We start from the raw sequence: 13,777 nt of genomic DNA on the forward strand, positions 1-13,777 counted from the left end.
CCCCCTTTTAATAGCGAGAGCCCGCCCCTCGAGGCGTCACCCCGCCGTCAGGCCGCTCCCCGCCGCGGCACGCGTGGGGGCGGTGGAGGCGCGAAGCCGGGGATGCCAGCGACGGCCCAGCGGGCTAGGCGGCCCCAGTGCTGCGCGGCCGGGCTGGTGGGAGGCTCGCCGCCCTTCGCGCCCTCCGCGCCTTCCTTCATCCCCCAACACCGAGCTGGCGCTCCTTGAGTCTGTGTGCAAATCTCCAGGCCCCTGCAGCCCCCCAGCCCTCGGGTCTCCGCTGCCCGCCCGGCCTGTGGGTTTAGTTGTGCACTCTCTGTTCACAGCCCCACCCAGACAGACCGCCTAAGCCGATGGCACTGCCCATTCTGCCCAATCTTTAGTGGGCTGCTGGAAATTGGCACGGATGCAGCCCTCAACTCGCTTTATTCTACACACCTTCCCTGGGTTCTCGTAAGGCCAGCTTCCCAAACTCATCCTCAAACTGCTCACCTCTCAGCTGACATCTCAGCCTATGGAGGCACCTAGATGCCGGGACCATGGATGGCTTTCCTCCCAGGAATGCTGGGAATCCTTTCCTTCCAGAGCAGTCAGGCCTGGACACCCACACACCATGATGGTTTCAGCAAAGCAGCCCAACTTGAGCTCTGACTCAGGGGTCTGACTTGCCCCACAGGTAAACAGGACATAACATACAGCCCACATTCCCTCGTGGTACCACACCCACCTCCAGCTGCCTCCTCACCTTCCTCTCCTGTAGCCCAGGTTCTGCCGTGGACGGTAATAGGGCAGACTCTGTGGCCAGCTGGCTTGAAGTCAGATCCTAGCCTCCAGCACTCAGGAGTTGTGACACCCCGAGCAAGTCACCTAACTTCTCTGGGCTGGTTGGTTTCCTCATCTATACAATGTGGGTAATAATAGGACTGAATGAGCTTCTATATGTAAGGTGCTTACAACAGGGCCTGGCCCTCAGAAAACAGGATGTGTTAGATGCTTTTATCCTGTGCCCCCAGCCTATATTGTGTCCGCTCCTCAGTACCCAACATTTGTCTCTTTGGGTCAATACAAGGTGGGCTTCTCTACGCACATGGCATTTGCCGGCTTTAACAGGCCATGTAGAGCTGGTTTTGTTTTTTTTTAACTAGATTGCTACAACCCTAATGGATAATCTTTTGCAAGGAGGTATACCATTATTTGAAAACAAATAGTTCAGAACTTCTGAGTTGTGTTGTCTTCACGGTCACATGGGGGAAGCTATCTACTTAGGCCAAAGATGCTGTCACAATTCAAAACTTTTTGGCAATTTCTCTTTGGAATGTTGCTCAGAGGTCTCCTCACATCTTCTTTTATTTACTTAGTTTAAGATCTTTTATTTATTTGAGACAGAGAGAGAATGAGCAGGGGGAGGGCCAGAGGGAGAGGGAGAAGCAGACTCCCTGCTGAGCAGGGAGCCCGACTCGGGGCTCCATCCCACGATCCTGAGACCCTGAGATGACAAAACCATGAAACCATGACCCGAGCTGAAAGCAGACCCTTAACCAACTGAGCCACCCAGGCACCCCATTCTCACATCTTTTAATATCTTTGGTTGATGATTACATCTTAAACTTTCAGGGTAGATGTGATTATACGAATGTTCTCAAAGTGTTTGACAGCCAAAGCCTCCCTAAGCTCCAGACCGTCCTTTCTTGTTTGTCTTCAGGAACCCAAAGTGATGATCTCCCTGTCCCAAGTCCACATCTGCAGCGTCTCCCACCTCTTTCTTTACCCAGCTCCAGAAACCAAAGCGTCATCCTTGATGCACCCCCCCGCAAATGTCACCTTCCTTTACCAACTTCTCAGCAAGCCCTGTTCATTTTGCCTCGTAAATATCTCCCTGACCCACCGACTTTTCTCCACCTACGTACACCATGCCAGTCCAGGCTGCCGTCATCTCTTGCTTGGACCCTGGTAGAAGCCTCTTCACCAGATCACCAGTCTTTCCAGATCTCAGGCGCAACCCGGTCCTGCCACAATGGGGTCCTACCACCCATTGCCATTCCTGTTTAAAATCTCTTCATGTGATGGTTAACTTAGTAGCCCTGAATTCCTATGCCATGCAACTTTGCTGCTTCTCCCATCAAAAATTGGGGTCTGTTTCCCTTTCCCTGGAATCTGGGCTCACCTCGTGACTTCCTGTGACTAACAGAAAGTGGCGGAAGTGATGTTGTGTGAGTTCTGGGGCATGGCCCGCCAGAGGCCTTGCAGCTTCTGACTTCATCCCTTGGGATCCCTGCCCTGAGTCTATTATGTAAGGGAATTTACTAGCAGATGAGGCTACATGGAGAACTGAGGAGTCCCAGCCAATGGCCTGATGTAGCCGTGAGGCCAGCTGATGTCCCTGCTCAGCTGACCTGCCAGCTCAATCCAGCCACACGAGTGAGCCCAGGTGAAAAGAGCAGAGGAACCAGGCAAACCACAGAATAATGGGGGGCAGGGGGATAAAGTTTTAAAAAGTTGTTTCGAGCCACTAAATTGGAGGGGGTGATTTATATGTATCACTGAATAACCGATATGGATGGTTTCCTATTGCCCTTAGGATAAAAATAATATTCCAAGGTGCCGGATTAGGTCTTGTATGTTCTGAACTACCCATGCCTCCCATTCTGCTTCCATGCTCTCCTTGCACCCTCTGGCTTTGGAGACCTTCTGCGTGCATGTTCCCTTCTGCACACTGCCCGGAGCCCTCTTGCCTTCACCTTATTAACACCACTGATGCTTCACGGTTGAATGTAGCCTCACCTTGTCAGATGCCCTATAGACTCTGGTAGAAGCCCGCGCTTGCCTCCGGACTTTGGACAACTGCAATCTGTGTTTGCATGTTGTTTGTCTCTCCCATCTGTAAACTCCACAAAGGTTGTTGTGAGACCAGTTTTGTTCACCACTGTATCCCCGTAGAAGGGTGGGACTCAATCAATAAATATACTTGTTAAGTTAATGAATGAGGTGGGTGATAAATATGGTAAATGAGGTGTGACGATGAGGGAAGGTTTCTTACGAGGGCTTTACAAACAGCCTCTGAAGGTAATGCCTAAGAGGACTTTTTTTTTTAATGTTTTGAGCAAGGGGGGGGGAGACATTTCTATTAAAATAAAGGAGTCCTCCAAAGTAGCCATTTAAAAAGAATACTGTTTTGAATTTATGAATTCTTGTATGTTTGTTACAGAATAACTAATCATAGTTTAGTCATACATTTTACCTCCTTGTTTCCTCCGCAGTCTTCCAAAACGAGTGGGAGATGTGAGGAGTGGGTGGAAGTACTCATTAGTTGATTTGGTTGGCTGCTAGCCAGTAAATGGCAGGCTGCTGACTTTTCTCTTTTTGGAAATTGGTTTTAAGCTGCTCTCTCAGCTTCAGGATCGAGGAAGGGTGAGGATGGGTAGAAGGGAGATGGGGAGGTTGTATTTTAAGGAAGGCAGAGCCCATCCTCCCCTGTGTTGTGATCTTTAAAGCTGGTAACTTTCCACCCACTTTGTGTCCCAGGGAACTCAGAGTCCTTTGGGGGAAGATTAGGGGTCGTGTCTGACATGATCGCATTTCGGTCTGCTTTTCTGCCGCCCTCACAGCTGATCTTTCACTGGTTTCCCTTTTTCCTTTATGATAACTCCTTTCCCTCCCTCCCTCCGTGTCATCTCAACCATAGGCCAGTTTGCATCTTACCTCTTCTTCAACAAATAGTTCAACCTCAGATCGGCCCCTCCCACTCGGCCACAACAAAACCATCCAGAGAGTTCCTGGGCCTACGTGTGGGTATCAGGAAAAGGGAAATGAGAAGCACAGGACCAGAAGTGTGGCTAATGTAACTTTAAACAAAACAAAGACAAGGGTGTCGGAGGGAGGAGCAACAAAACTATGAAGCCAGATCTCTGGGCTCTAAGACACATGGTGACTGAAGGAAGGAAGAAAATTGGGGACCCAGGGACTGGGGTATCCGGGACCTGGGTCCTCGGTGAGGCCAGTGACTGCCAGTGACTAGCAGCACGATGCCTTAGTCGGTGCCGAGAAAGCCCTGGGGCTTTCTAAAGGCAGGGAGCTAGACCAGGGCCAGGTATCTGAGACTGAGGTCCTACCCTCCCAACCCCGCAATTTCGGACACCAGCAGTGGGGATCAAGCTGAGATTTTATTTACAGTTCCCTGGGAAAAGTCTTACAGAAGAGGGGCCGGTATTATTGCTTTAAGATTATTGCCAGGAGGAAGACTGCAGTCGTCCACTGCTAGGTAGGAAATCCTCCTCCAGGTTCCGAAGTCTATCCCCAGACATTTGTATCCCAGCCCCAGTCTGCGCCGTGACCTAAAGGCTGTCACCATGTCCTGCAAGGCACAGCCCAACTTTTCCCCAAAGCCGCCCCAACCCCTTTACCAGCACACTTCCCTTTACCCGCGTCAGTGCTGTGTCAGAGCATCCCCCCTCCTTCTCCGCAAGAATCAAGTATTGAAACTGGTGCTAGTTTTGAGCCCCTCCCCCTTCTGCTGGGAGGCAGGGTCCTCAAAGACTATCATTTACTTCTGCCAGGACCAGCCCGGCTTCCTTTGTACCGAATAACGGAAGAGCCCCAGTTCCTTTGCCCCAAATGACATCACAGCTCACTTATTAGGTTATTACCCCTTGATGACATCTCAAGGGCCACTTTTGAGGTAATTTGCATGTTTCCTGTAACTGCCCTGTTATTGTTTTCCCCTGGGCCTCGGCGATTAGGGGAAGAAGAGAAGGGAGCGAGACCAAGGGGCAGAGAGGGGACGGCCCGGTGGTTCATGCCCGGGATTAGCAAGAAGGCCTAGAGGAGCGCATCGAGGGGGGCTGCGCACTACTTTCCTCTCGAGCCCCACTGCGGGAGGATATGGCTTTGTTCATGCGCACGCTACTCGAAGCCGGGACTCGTTAGGGGGCGGGGCCTCCCTGGCGGCGGCGGGGCCGCGGCGTGGAGGGATCCGGGGCGGGAGGGAGGCGGTGGCGGGAAAGTGATTCCCGGCGGGTGCCTGCGCCCCCGACGGACTATTTCTTGGAATGCGGTTTGTTCCCCAGAAGCCCGTCTATCTCCATCACTGTCTGCGGCGTCAGCTGGCTCAGCACCTGGAGGGGAAGGCAGGGGTGGAGGGGACAGTACATGCTGGCTCACCGAAGACGGGCATGGGGTTCGGGGGCCAGGGCAGCAGCGCAGCGGGGCCAGGTGGCGGGAAAAGAGCCTCGCCTTATCGTCCCGGGACCTCTCTCCTCTGCGAAGTGAGAGGACTTTGTAGTGGCTGACCTCCCAAGCCCATTCTGGCTTGGACGGCGAGGCCTTGACTCCTGGGGAAGGGAACAGAGATGGGCTCTGCCTCTGAGTCCCCAGCTCACCTGCAGGGCCCCCAGGTGTTCCATGAGCTGCTCTGCACTTGACACCCCCAGCAAGACCGAGCTCACACCCTCGCTGCGGAGACACCACGCTGGGGTCGGAGGAGAGAAGAAAGAGAACTGTTGGGGGAACACCCACAGTTCAGCACCCACACTTCAGAAGTGTCTCTGAGGAAGAGGGTCCTCCCTAGGGACAAACCAGCCTTGGGTTTGGGGGTGTCCGGGCAGGAGGTGGGACCCCCGTGGGGTCCAGGGCTGGCAGTGTCTCACCGATAGCCAGCTGCGCCACAGTGCAGCCCAGCTGGTGAGCGATGGGAAGAAGGTCCATGACTTTGGCTTGTTGCTGCTTCCTGCCGCCCTCACTCTGCACTTTGTCCTTGAGCCACTGGTAGCCCTGGAGGTGGAGGAGAATCAGCACTGCCTGGAGCTGCCCAGATGGCTCAGTCCTGCCATCCTGAGCCCCCAGATGTCACCTTGATGGTGGTCCTGCAGGTATCTGGAGCTCGCCCATCATACTTGCTAGTGATGAGGCCACAGGCCAGAGGGGACCAGGTGACCGAGCCAACACCTAAGGGCAAGAGGAGTGGATGTGGGGATAGGGATCTAGGCGACGGATAGGCCAAGGGAAAGGGGGGAACGGAGGGCTGCGAACCGATCTTGTGGTAGAGCTCTGGTAGCTGCATCTCCGCCTTCTCTCTCTGAAACAGATGGTGATCGGCTTGCTCACACACTGGAGGAATCAGATTGAACTGTCTGGCCACGGAGTAGGCCTCCTGGATTGGGGCGGGGAAGAGACCGGGGTCAGAGCACTCTTCCCACTTTCTTCCACTCCCGCTCCTCCAGGAGAGTGGGTTTTGGGGGGGCCATGTGAAAAGGGGGCACCGGTCCTGGGACAGGGGGAAGTGGGGTAGCACACTCACCATGATTTCCGCAGCTCCCCACCGGGATGTCCCCCAGTAGAGGGCCAGGCCCTGGTTAATGACATAGGTCATGGCTCGCACAATCTCTAGGCACACAGGAGAGAGAGAACCTCCCTGTCAGACCCCTGGCATCCAGGGCCCCAGATCTGTGGACCTCTGCCTGCCCCACCAAGACCCCGGGCGTCTGTGTAATCAGAGAATTTGGTATCTGCTCTTCACCTCCCTCCCTGTCTAAGACCTGGGGCCTGAACCTCTACTATGGAGGTTGGGAGGCCTCCTGAGCAGGGGCTGGCTTCCTGCTGGGAGTTTGAGGAAGTGCCTTTTTGAAGGATGGCCAGGGTGTGGGTGCTGCTTTTACCCTCCATGGGACTATTGGGGTCTGAGCGATTGGCGAAGACGATGTCCACATATCCCAACTGGAGGCGTCCCAGGGATCCTTGCAAGCCTGGGGCAGGGGTTGGGGGAGGAAGGTAAGTACTTCAGCTTCCCTTTGCTCAGGACTCAGACATTACCCCCTTGCCGTGGCCACCTCACTCCCAGCTCCCCTATTCAAAGCCTCCAACTCAAAGGTTCAGAGGATATTCCCAACTCTTCTGGCTTCTGTACCTAGCCACTTTGGGTTCCCAGACCCTAACTCTCACCTTCGATGATGTGTTTGCGGCTCAGGCCTCGCTCGGTTTCTGCCCTGCAGGAAAAGGGAAGTCAAAGACGAGGTGTTGCAAAGACAGGGGAGCAGGGCAGGCCTGGCGCCACGAGTTCCTGGGATTGCACAGGTCCTCACGGGCAGGCTGCCGGCCTGGGGTGGCAGCTGTACCCACACCTCTCCCGTGCACCTTCACACGTTCTCTGTAGCTCTCCCCAAATAGAGTGTGGCAGCCACTTACTGTCCTCCCCAAAAAATCTTGGTGGTGATGACATAGCTTGATCTCCTGGAAAAAGAGAAAAAGTGTGAAGCAAGACACGGGATTCTGGATGACCATTCCCCAGCAACCCCTCCACACACAGTCTCACCTCCATCCTTTGCTTTTAAGGATGTTCCCGAGGGTTCTTTCAGCACTAGAAGAAAGCCGATGTTGGAAACACTGACCCCTCCAAGGTGGATCAGTTCCTTCCCCTCCTCCCCCACCCTTCCCTTCAACCCATTTCCTCTCTATTAAAGTGGACCATGGACCAGGTGCCCATTAGGCTATCAGCTCCATCCTGGACAAAATAAGAAGGGCTCCCAGAACTTGGGGTGCGGTCATATACTTTTCATTCATTCAGCAAATATCAATTGTACATCAACTATGTACCAAGCTCTGTTCTGGGTGTCGAAGGGATAGAATATGAGGGGACAGGGACAGACTAGTGAAGTGGGGAGGACACCCCATTGTCTGCTCTGGTTCCAACGATCAGCGTTGCCCTCCCCCTTCTTGGAGTCTCTGTGAAATCCCACCAATCATCCAAAGCTTAGCTTGGATTCCGCTTCAATTTATTGAAAATGTTCTCTGATTGCCACAGTCTGTGCTCAGCCCTTCTCCATCTCCTTCCGTAGCTCCTACTGGCTCAATTCTTTGGCACTTAATTATATGCTACCCTGTGACAGGTCTTAAGTTGTTACGGCGGGCGGTTACTGAAGTTTCCCTGTTACTTAACGTTTCATATCTCTCTGTGTTTTCGGTTTGTTTAACCATTTTGACCGTGAGCGTTGGGAGGGCCTGTTGTCATCCCATGAGCAATATCTGCTCTGGGCTGGGCTCTCTGTAGGTACTTAGGTGACATGGGCAAGAGCAAGACAAGTTCTGTGGAAGGAGGAGCCCCCCAGTTGGGCAGCGAACATGGCTAGTAAACCAGTAATTGACAGATGGTGGGTCAGAGGGCACTATAAAGTGCTTTGGGAGCTGAGGTTGGTGATGGCCAATTTGGGGAGCTGTGCAAACAGTTCTCGGAGGAGCTGACATTGGGCCAAGCCTTGAAGACGAGCAGGAGAATTTGCCAGATGGGAGAAGAGGTGGGGAAAGGTCATCCTAGGTTTGGGCTAGGTTTGGGAGGACCCAGGATGAAGCCATAGGTATGTGATGTGTGAAAATCCAGCTTTGTAATCCTCACATTGCGGCATATAACTGATGCCCAGGATATGTTTGTTGGTTTTATTTTATTTGAACTGCCCAGAATGCCCTTTGTGCTCTGAAGAGGGACTGATGTTGGGACTACAATTCCCATAGTGCTTCGAGGTTGAAGCCAAAAGTTTGGAACTTAGCGTTCACAAGTTCCCAGGGTTCTCTAGAGGGAAAATTAGAAGCCCCGATGTTCTCTTAGCCTTCCAGATGTAACTTGGCTCTTTCACCCCAGTCCTTACTTCCCGGCTGCATACACTTCAGCTGTGTCAAATAGGTTAACGCCGTGCTCATAGGCCACTGTCAGCACGTCCTCTGCTGTCTAGGGAGGTGACAGAAATAACTGAAGATCAACCCCTGCCCTCAGTGATGTCCCTCTGCACCCCAGCCCCACTGTACCTGGCCCCGGCCCCACCCTCCAGCCTCAGGCCCGCCATTCCCCGTGCTTGTGGTCCAAACCCCTCTCCAAGTCCACTCCCCTCTTCTCTGGTTCCCTCACACCCCCTCACCCAGCTTCTAGGGCCCATCACTTATACCTCGTCGGAGATTTGAGAACCAAACGTGACCCAGGTGCCTGCAAGAGAGAAGCCAGGCACGTGACCACTGTGGGGGGGGGAAGCCACGAATGCCCCCTCCCTTGATCCCTCTGCTTTCCAACTCACCTAGGCCAAGACAGGAGACCCGAAGACCAGACTTTCCTAGGTTCCTGCAGGATACAGAAGCAGCAGAAAGGGGTGGAACCTCCATTAAGGACAGAGATAATCAGCCCCCAGCTCCTCTCCTTCCAGAATCAGAAGCCCTCGGGTAGCTCAGTCCAAAGGAACTAGACCCAGTGGGCCTACTGAGTTGGGCAGTGCTATGGCCCGAGCGTAAATGACTCTGGAGACAACGTCCAGAGCCTCTGTTGCTGCCTGGTTTGTGTTTCTCCTGGTGGGGTCTTGTCTGCGTTTGAGTCATCTCTGGGATGTGTGGAGTCTGGGGTTGGGAGGCATGTGACAGGCTGATGGTGATGAGTTTGTGGAAACAGACCCGCAGATAAAGAGTGCTACACTGAAGGGCAGACGCTGCGGTGGAAGGGGGGTAAACCAAGTCAGGTTTAGGCACTCGGGCAGGCAGGGCTCCTTGGGCAGGGTAGGCAGATGGGCCCCCCAAACGCAGGTAGGACACCTGGGTGGGGAGTGTGACAGGAAAGGCCAGTTCTCCCTCTTCCTTTGTCTGCTCCCTCCACTCCTGTGGGTTTGTGGAGTCGGTCTCTGACCCAGAGAGCCCCCTCCCTCCCATGGCTTCCTCACCCAGGTAGTTTTGGCTCAGCTTCTCAATCAGGGCCAACACAGAGAGGAGATCAAATTTCTCAAGTGACAAGAGTCAGGTCGGATCAGGGACCTCTGCTCACTCTCAAGCAGGAGCCCCTCCCTTTCTCCCTTATGCAAGTTCTGAGAGCCCAGCGGTTCTCGGAGAAAGTCTATGACAACTCAGTCTACCTTCTCCACCAGTCCCCTATCTGTCTCTCAGCATGGGGTTGAGAGATGTGGTCCATGCTTCCAAGAGCTCCACTCCCCTCCCCACCAAGAAAGGTTGCAGGAGACCTGGCCCTTAGGGCAGGTGAGGGCAGTATCTGGGTCAGGCATCCTGAGCCGGCCTGAGTGAGAAGCTGTTTCCTCCCCCCCCCTTCCCAGGACACCAACCCAAGGACACTCCATCCCAGAGGGGGCCCAGCCTGGAAAGCCGTGCATCCCTGGCCCTCCTGGGGTTAAGGAGGGAAGCTCAGAAGCATCGCCTGGCTCTGACAGGATCAGTCAACCTTGGTAAAGTTGATTTTCTCCTGGTCAGGGGTATCGACAGAGACAAAGAGAGGGACCAAGTAAGGGAGTACCCGGGTGATGGGAAGAAGAGATGGAATGAGCTGGGACCTTCTTAGTGAAGATTGAGGGAGTCCTGGCGGCATCCCAGGAAGCCTCAGGGGTCAGGAAAGGGGAGCAGATGGGGTGGGCTGCTCGGCCACCCTCATACCTGTATTTCATGCCAGTGCCTCGGCCGGTGCTCTCTCGGAGGGCCCCAGGGGGCGCTGGGGGTCGGGGGACCAGTGCGGCCCGGGCCTTTGGGCCCGACCCTCCTCCCCCCGGAGGATTCCCATGCCCCCCGCCGACAGGCCCTCCATTACCGCCCCCGGGGCCCGGCCGGGGTCCACACAGACGGTCCTCACTGCTCCGGCTGCGAAGGTTCTGTTCGGTACACGCGATAGACACCTGCATGCCAGCTGGCCCGGGCGGAGAAGGGGGCTCCGAGGGGGCGGGAGGAGTTGGGAACAGGGAAGCCCGGGCGCGGACGGCGAGGGGTTTAGTGGCGCGAGCCCTGAGAGAGCGGGAAGGCTGAGCAGGCTGCGGCGGGAGCCGCCAGGCAGGATTGGGCCCGCGGGGGCGGGCTGCTGGAGGTCGCGGGGTTGGCGGCGGGAGGGGCGAAACGCGGGGGGCTGCACGAGTGCAGATGTTCGGATACGGGGTCCCTGGGGCGGGGAGGAGGAGGGGGAAATGGATGAAGGTAAAGGTCGAGGGCGTTCCTCGGAGGACAGGGACCTAGGGACGAGGGGTGGTAGTGGAAGAGAGATGCCACCTCAGCCCAAACCGCAGCGGGACCGCTAGGCTCCCAGCAGCGTCGGCAGCGGGCCCAGATCATCAACATGCAGGCACCGCCCCCTAATCTGCATAAAACCGCCCGCCTCCCAGCCAAACCCGCCGCTCATCTGCATAAGCTCCGCCTTCGAGGTTTCCGCAGCTTGAGTAGTCTGTGTGCTTGAACAAGCCCGGAGCGCAGAACCTGGGAGGGTGGTTATCACACCTCCTGGGACCCGCAGCAGGTCGGCCTTCCTCCTGCAACGTGGTTTTCAGTTTTGGGGGGGGGGGAATTTTGCCCCCTAGGGGTCATGTGGCAAGGTCTGGCGACACTTTTGACTGTCACGACTGGGATTGGGGGGTGGGACGTGCTATCAGCTGCTCGTGAGCGGCGGCCAGGACAAAACGCAGGATAGCCCAGCCACCTCCAGCCCCGAAAATGTCAATGCAGGCTGTCCCTGCTTCTGGTTTGATTTACTTTTCAAAAATTTTTTGATGGTGTGAAAGCAATAGGCATTCAGTAGAAACTGTACTTTGAATTTTGATCTTTTCCTGGGCTAGCGATATACTGTAGAATATCTCCTGATGCTGGGCAGTGGCAGGGAGTCTCAGCCCCCCGTCAGCCCCTGCATCCGAGTGTAAACCACCGATACACTTACAACCATACTGTTTTTTTTACTCTCAGTACAGTATTCAATAAATCACATGACATATTCAATATATATTATAAAATAGGTTTCATGTTAGATGATTTTGCCCAACCGTGGGCTAATGTAAGTATTCCGAGCACATTTAAGGTCAGCTAGGCTAAACTATGATGTCTGGTAAATCACATGCATTAAATGCATTTTCGACTTATATTTTCAACTCATGATGGGTTTACCTGGACGTAACCCCATTGTGAATCGAGTAAGATCTGTCATTGTTGAGAAATCCATGGACAAAACCTCTTTACAGGCTCACGGGATGTGGCCACCCTGGTCCATGCCTTCGTGAGTGGGACAGGACCCCGACGGACCACTCAAACTGACACACTGACACGCTTAGGCTGCAGAGGGCGATAAAAAGTTTATTCTGTATTTTTGCAGCATCAGGTAGGGGATAAAACTGGAGAGGGCCTGATTTGGAGGCGTAGGGATTCCTGGAGGCTTCCTTCCTCTGACAGGGAGGACACCAGGGTGGGTTTTAGGCTGTTGCCCTGGGAGGGCTGCTGGGGAACTGGAGGGCATAAGAGGGGCATGCAGTGGGGGCCTTCATATGAAACAGGTTAGGAAGGGCCCCAGGCAGACAGGGATTCTCCTGAGGGGTGAGGTAGGGTGCTTCCTTCAGCCAGCCCGGGCAGAGAAGAAAGGCAGAGAGCGGACGTAGGAGTCCAGCCGGGAGCGGAAGAGCTCACTTTGCACAGTTTGGCCCAGCGGGCACAGGGGATTCTTCACCACCAGCTCCACATACAGCTATGGAGGGGAAGGGTGTTAGAGCCAGGCTTTGGACACTTCTTGTTTTCAACCCCAAATCTAGTGTAACCTCGGGGGTGTGCAAATGCACAAGGATCAAGGGCTAGGAGGCAAGCCTCCCTGAGGAGAGAGTGGTGGTGTTTCAGGGCGTAAAGAGTCCTGAGAAAACTCTTGACTTCAACAGAGCTACGGTAGACTAAGATTAAAGCAGGGAAGCTCAAGGAGTCTTGAGGCTCTAAGTGGCCATGGCTGTGGATGAGCCTTAGGGGAAGGAAGAGTCCCAGGGGCTGGCACTGACCGCACTGTAGATATGATGCAGCACATCCCGGATGGGTCCGACGCCCAAGTCAGTATTCATGACAACCTTGATCCCAGTGGGCGTCTCGTAGTAATGGAGTTTGTAACGGCTAGTTTGGAAGGCCAGGAAGCCATCCTTCCTGCAGAGATGAGGAGGACGTTGAGGAATGGGAGCATAATCTCTTCCATAGAGATACTTCTGATCCTGTCTAGGTCGACTTCCTAAACATCGTTCATAGGAGGCTGATTAAGTAACGACACCTCCCATCTTCGCTTCTCAATTCAGCCCCCGCACCCAACCTCTCTACATTCAGATCTTCCCCTTCACCGCTCAGGCTAGCTCCAGCACTCTCGCTCCAGACTCAGCCTGTCTGTCTCCTTCCCCTCTCTTGGGGGCCAATGTCTCTTCCACTCCACAAAGTCTCCCCCGCCCCCCAAGTTCCCAAGGCTAGCCCTCCTTCCCTCAGCATCCCCTCTGACTCAGCGTACATGTCTAGCGGGGACATCTTGCTGACAAAGGAGCGGATAGAGAAGAGCATCCCGTACATCAGCTTGTATTCCTGGAGGGAGAGGGACACAGTTAGCTCTTGGCTGTTGCAGGAGACGGGACAGGGGTGGGAACCAGACGGGTTTTGGAGAGGAAGGGCTAGGCTGGGACTATGTGAGTTTGGAGATGCGAGGTCACCCGGATTGCGCGGGGCCCTCTCGTCACCTCCTCTTTGGGGATCCCCGCTTGCTTCTTGCGGTGCCACTCGCTGTAATGAAGGCACACTCCATTCCGGTCAAACAGGTACAGGTTGTGAACAGTCATCTGCAGGGCAGAGAGTGTAAGCCTCGCTCCGAGACCGCCCACACTCCGGGGGCTACAGTTCCCGGTCCCTGACTCCCCCAACCGCGCGGGCACCCCTCCCCTCCCCCGGACTCACCGGAACTGCTCCTAGTGCCCGTCACCAGATATTTCCGGTTTCCGCAGAGCCCGCCCCACCGGCTCCTCCAACTGCAGTGGTCGGGCAGTAACTCCGCCCCATG

The 13,777-nt window shown here is 54.8% G+C and overlaps 2 protein-coding genes across 6 annotated transcripts; both read right to left on the reverse strand.

The window, feature by feature from the left end:
* Window positions 1-3,829: 3,829 nt before the first annotated feature.
* On the reverse strand, window positions 3,830-12,012 carry KCNAB3 (potassium voltage-gated channel subfamily A regulatory beta subunit 3). 5 transcript variants are annotated; one of them, XM_002921159.4, is made up of 15 exons: window positions 11,881-12,012; window positions 10,399-11,255; window positions 9,051-9,094; window positions 8,925-8,962; window positions 8,631-8,710; window positions 7,304-7,348; window positions 7,177-7,221; window positions 6,934-6,977; window positions 6,651-6,737; window positions 6,293-6,378; window positions 6,025-6,145; window positions 5,846-5,940; window positions 5,643-5,766; window positions 5,376-5,464; window positions 3,830-5,111 (listed from the first exon to the last, which is right to left on the reverse strand). In XM_002921159.4, exons 2-15 carry the CDS (start codon window positions 10,638-10,640, stop codon window positions 5,034-5,036), a joined length of 1,218 nt encoding a protein of 405 aa, XP_002921205.2. In that variant the 5' UTR covers window positions 10,641-11,255; window positions 11,881-12,012; the 3' UTR covers window positions 3,830-5,033. The 5 variants fall into 5 exon arrangements, with proteins under 5 accessions (XP_002921205.2, XP_034502743.1, XP_034502742.1 ...); XM_034646850.1 differs by lacking the exon at window positions 3,830-5,111 and adding an exon at window positions 5,118-5,254; XM_034646852.1 differs by lacking the exon at window positions 11,881-12,012 and having other exon boundaries at window positions 9,051-9,452; window positions 10,074-10,538.
* Window positions 12,013-12,046: 34 nt separating this feature from the next.
* TRAPPC1 (trafficking protein particle complex 1) lies at window positions 12,047-13,774 on the reverse strand. The gene is made up of 5 exons (XM_002921158.4): window positions 13,675-13,774; window positions 13,461-13,559; window positions 13,238-13,308; window positions 12,750-12,888; window positions 12,047-12,451 (listed from the first exon to the last, which is right to left on the reverse strand). The coding sequence occupies exons 2-5, from the start codon at window positions 13,557-13,559 to the stop codon at window positions 12,323-12,325; spliced, it is 438 nt and encodes a 145-aa protein (XP_002921204.1). The 5' UTR covers window positions 13,675-13,774; the 3' UTR covers window positions 12,047-12,322.
* Between the last annotated feature and the right edge of the window lie 3 nt (window positions 13,775-13,777).

The sequence above is a fragment of the Ailuropoda melanoleuca genome, chromosome 17 (assembly GCF_002007445.2).
Source record: "Ailuropoda melanoleuca isolate Jingjing chromosome 17, ASM200744v2, whole genome shotgun sequence".
Taxonomy (NCBI): domain Eukaryota; kingdom Metazoa; phylum Chordata; class Mammalia; order Carnivora; family Ursidae; genus Ailuropoda; species Ailuropoda melanoleuca.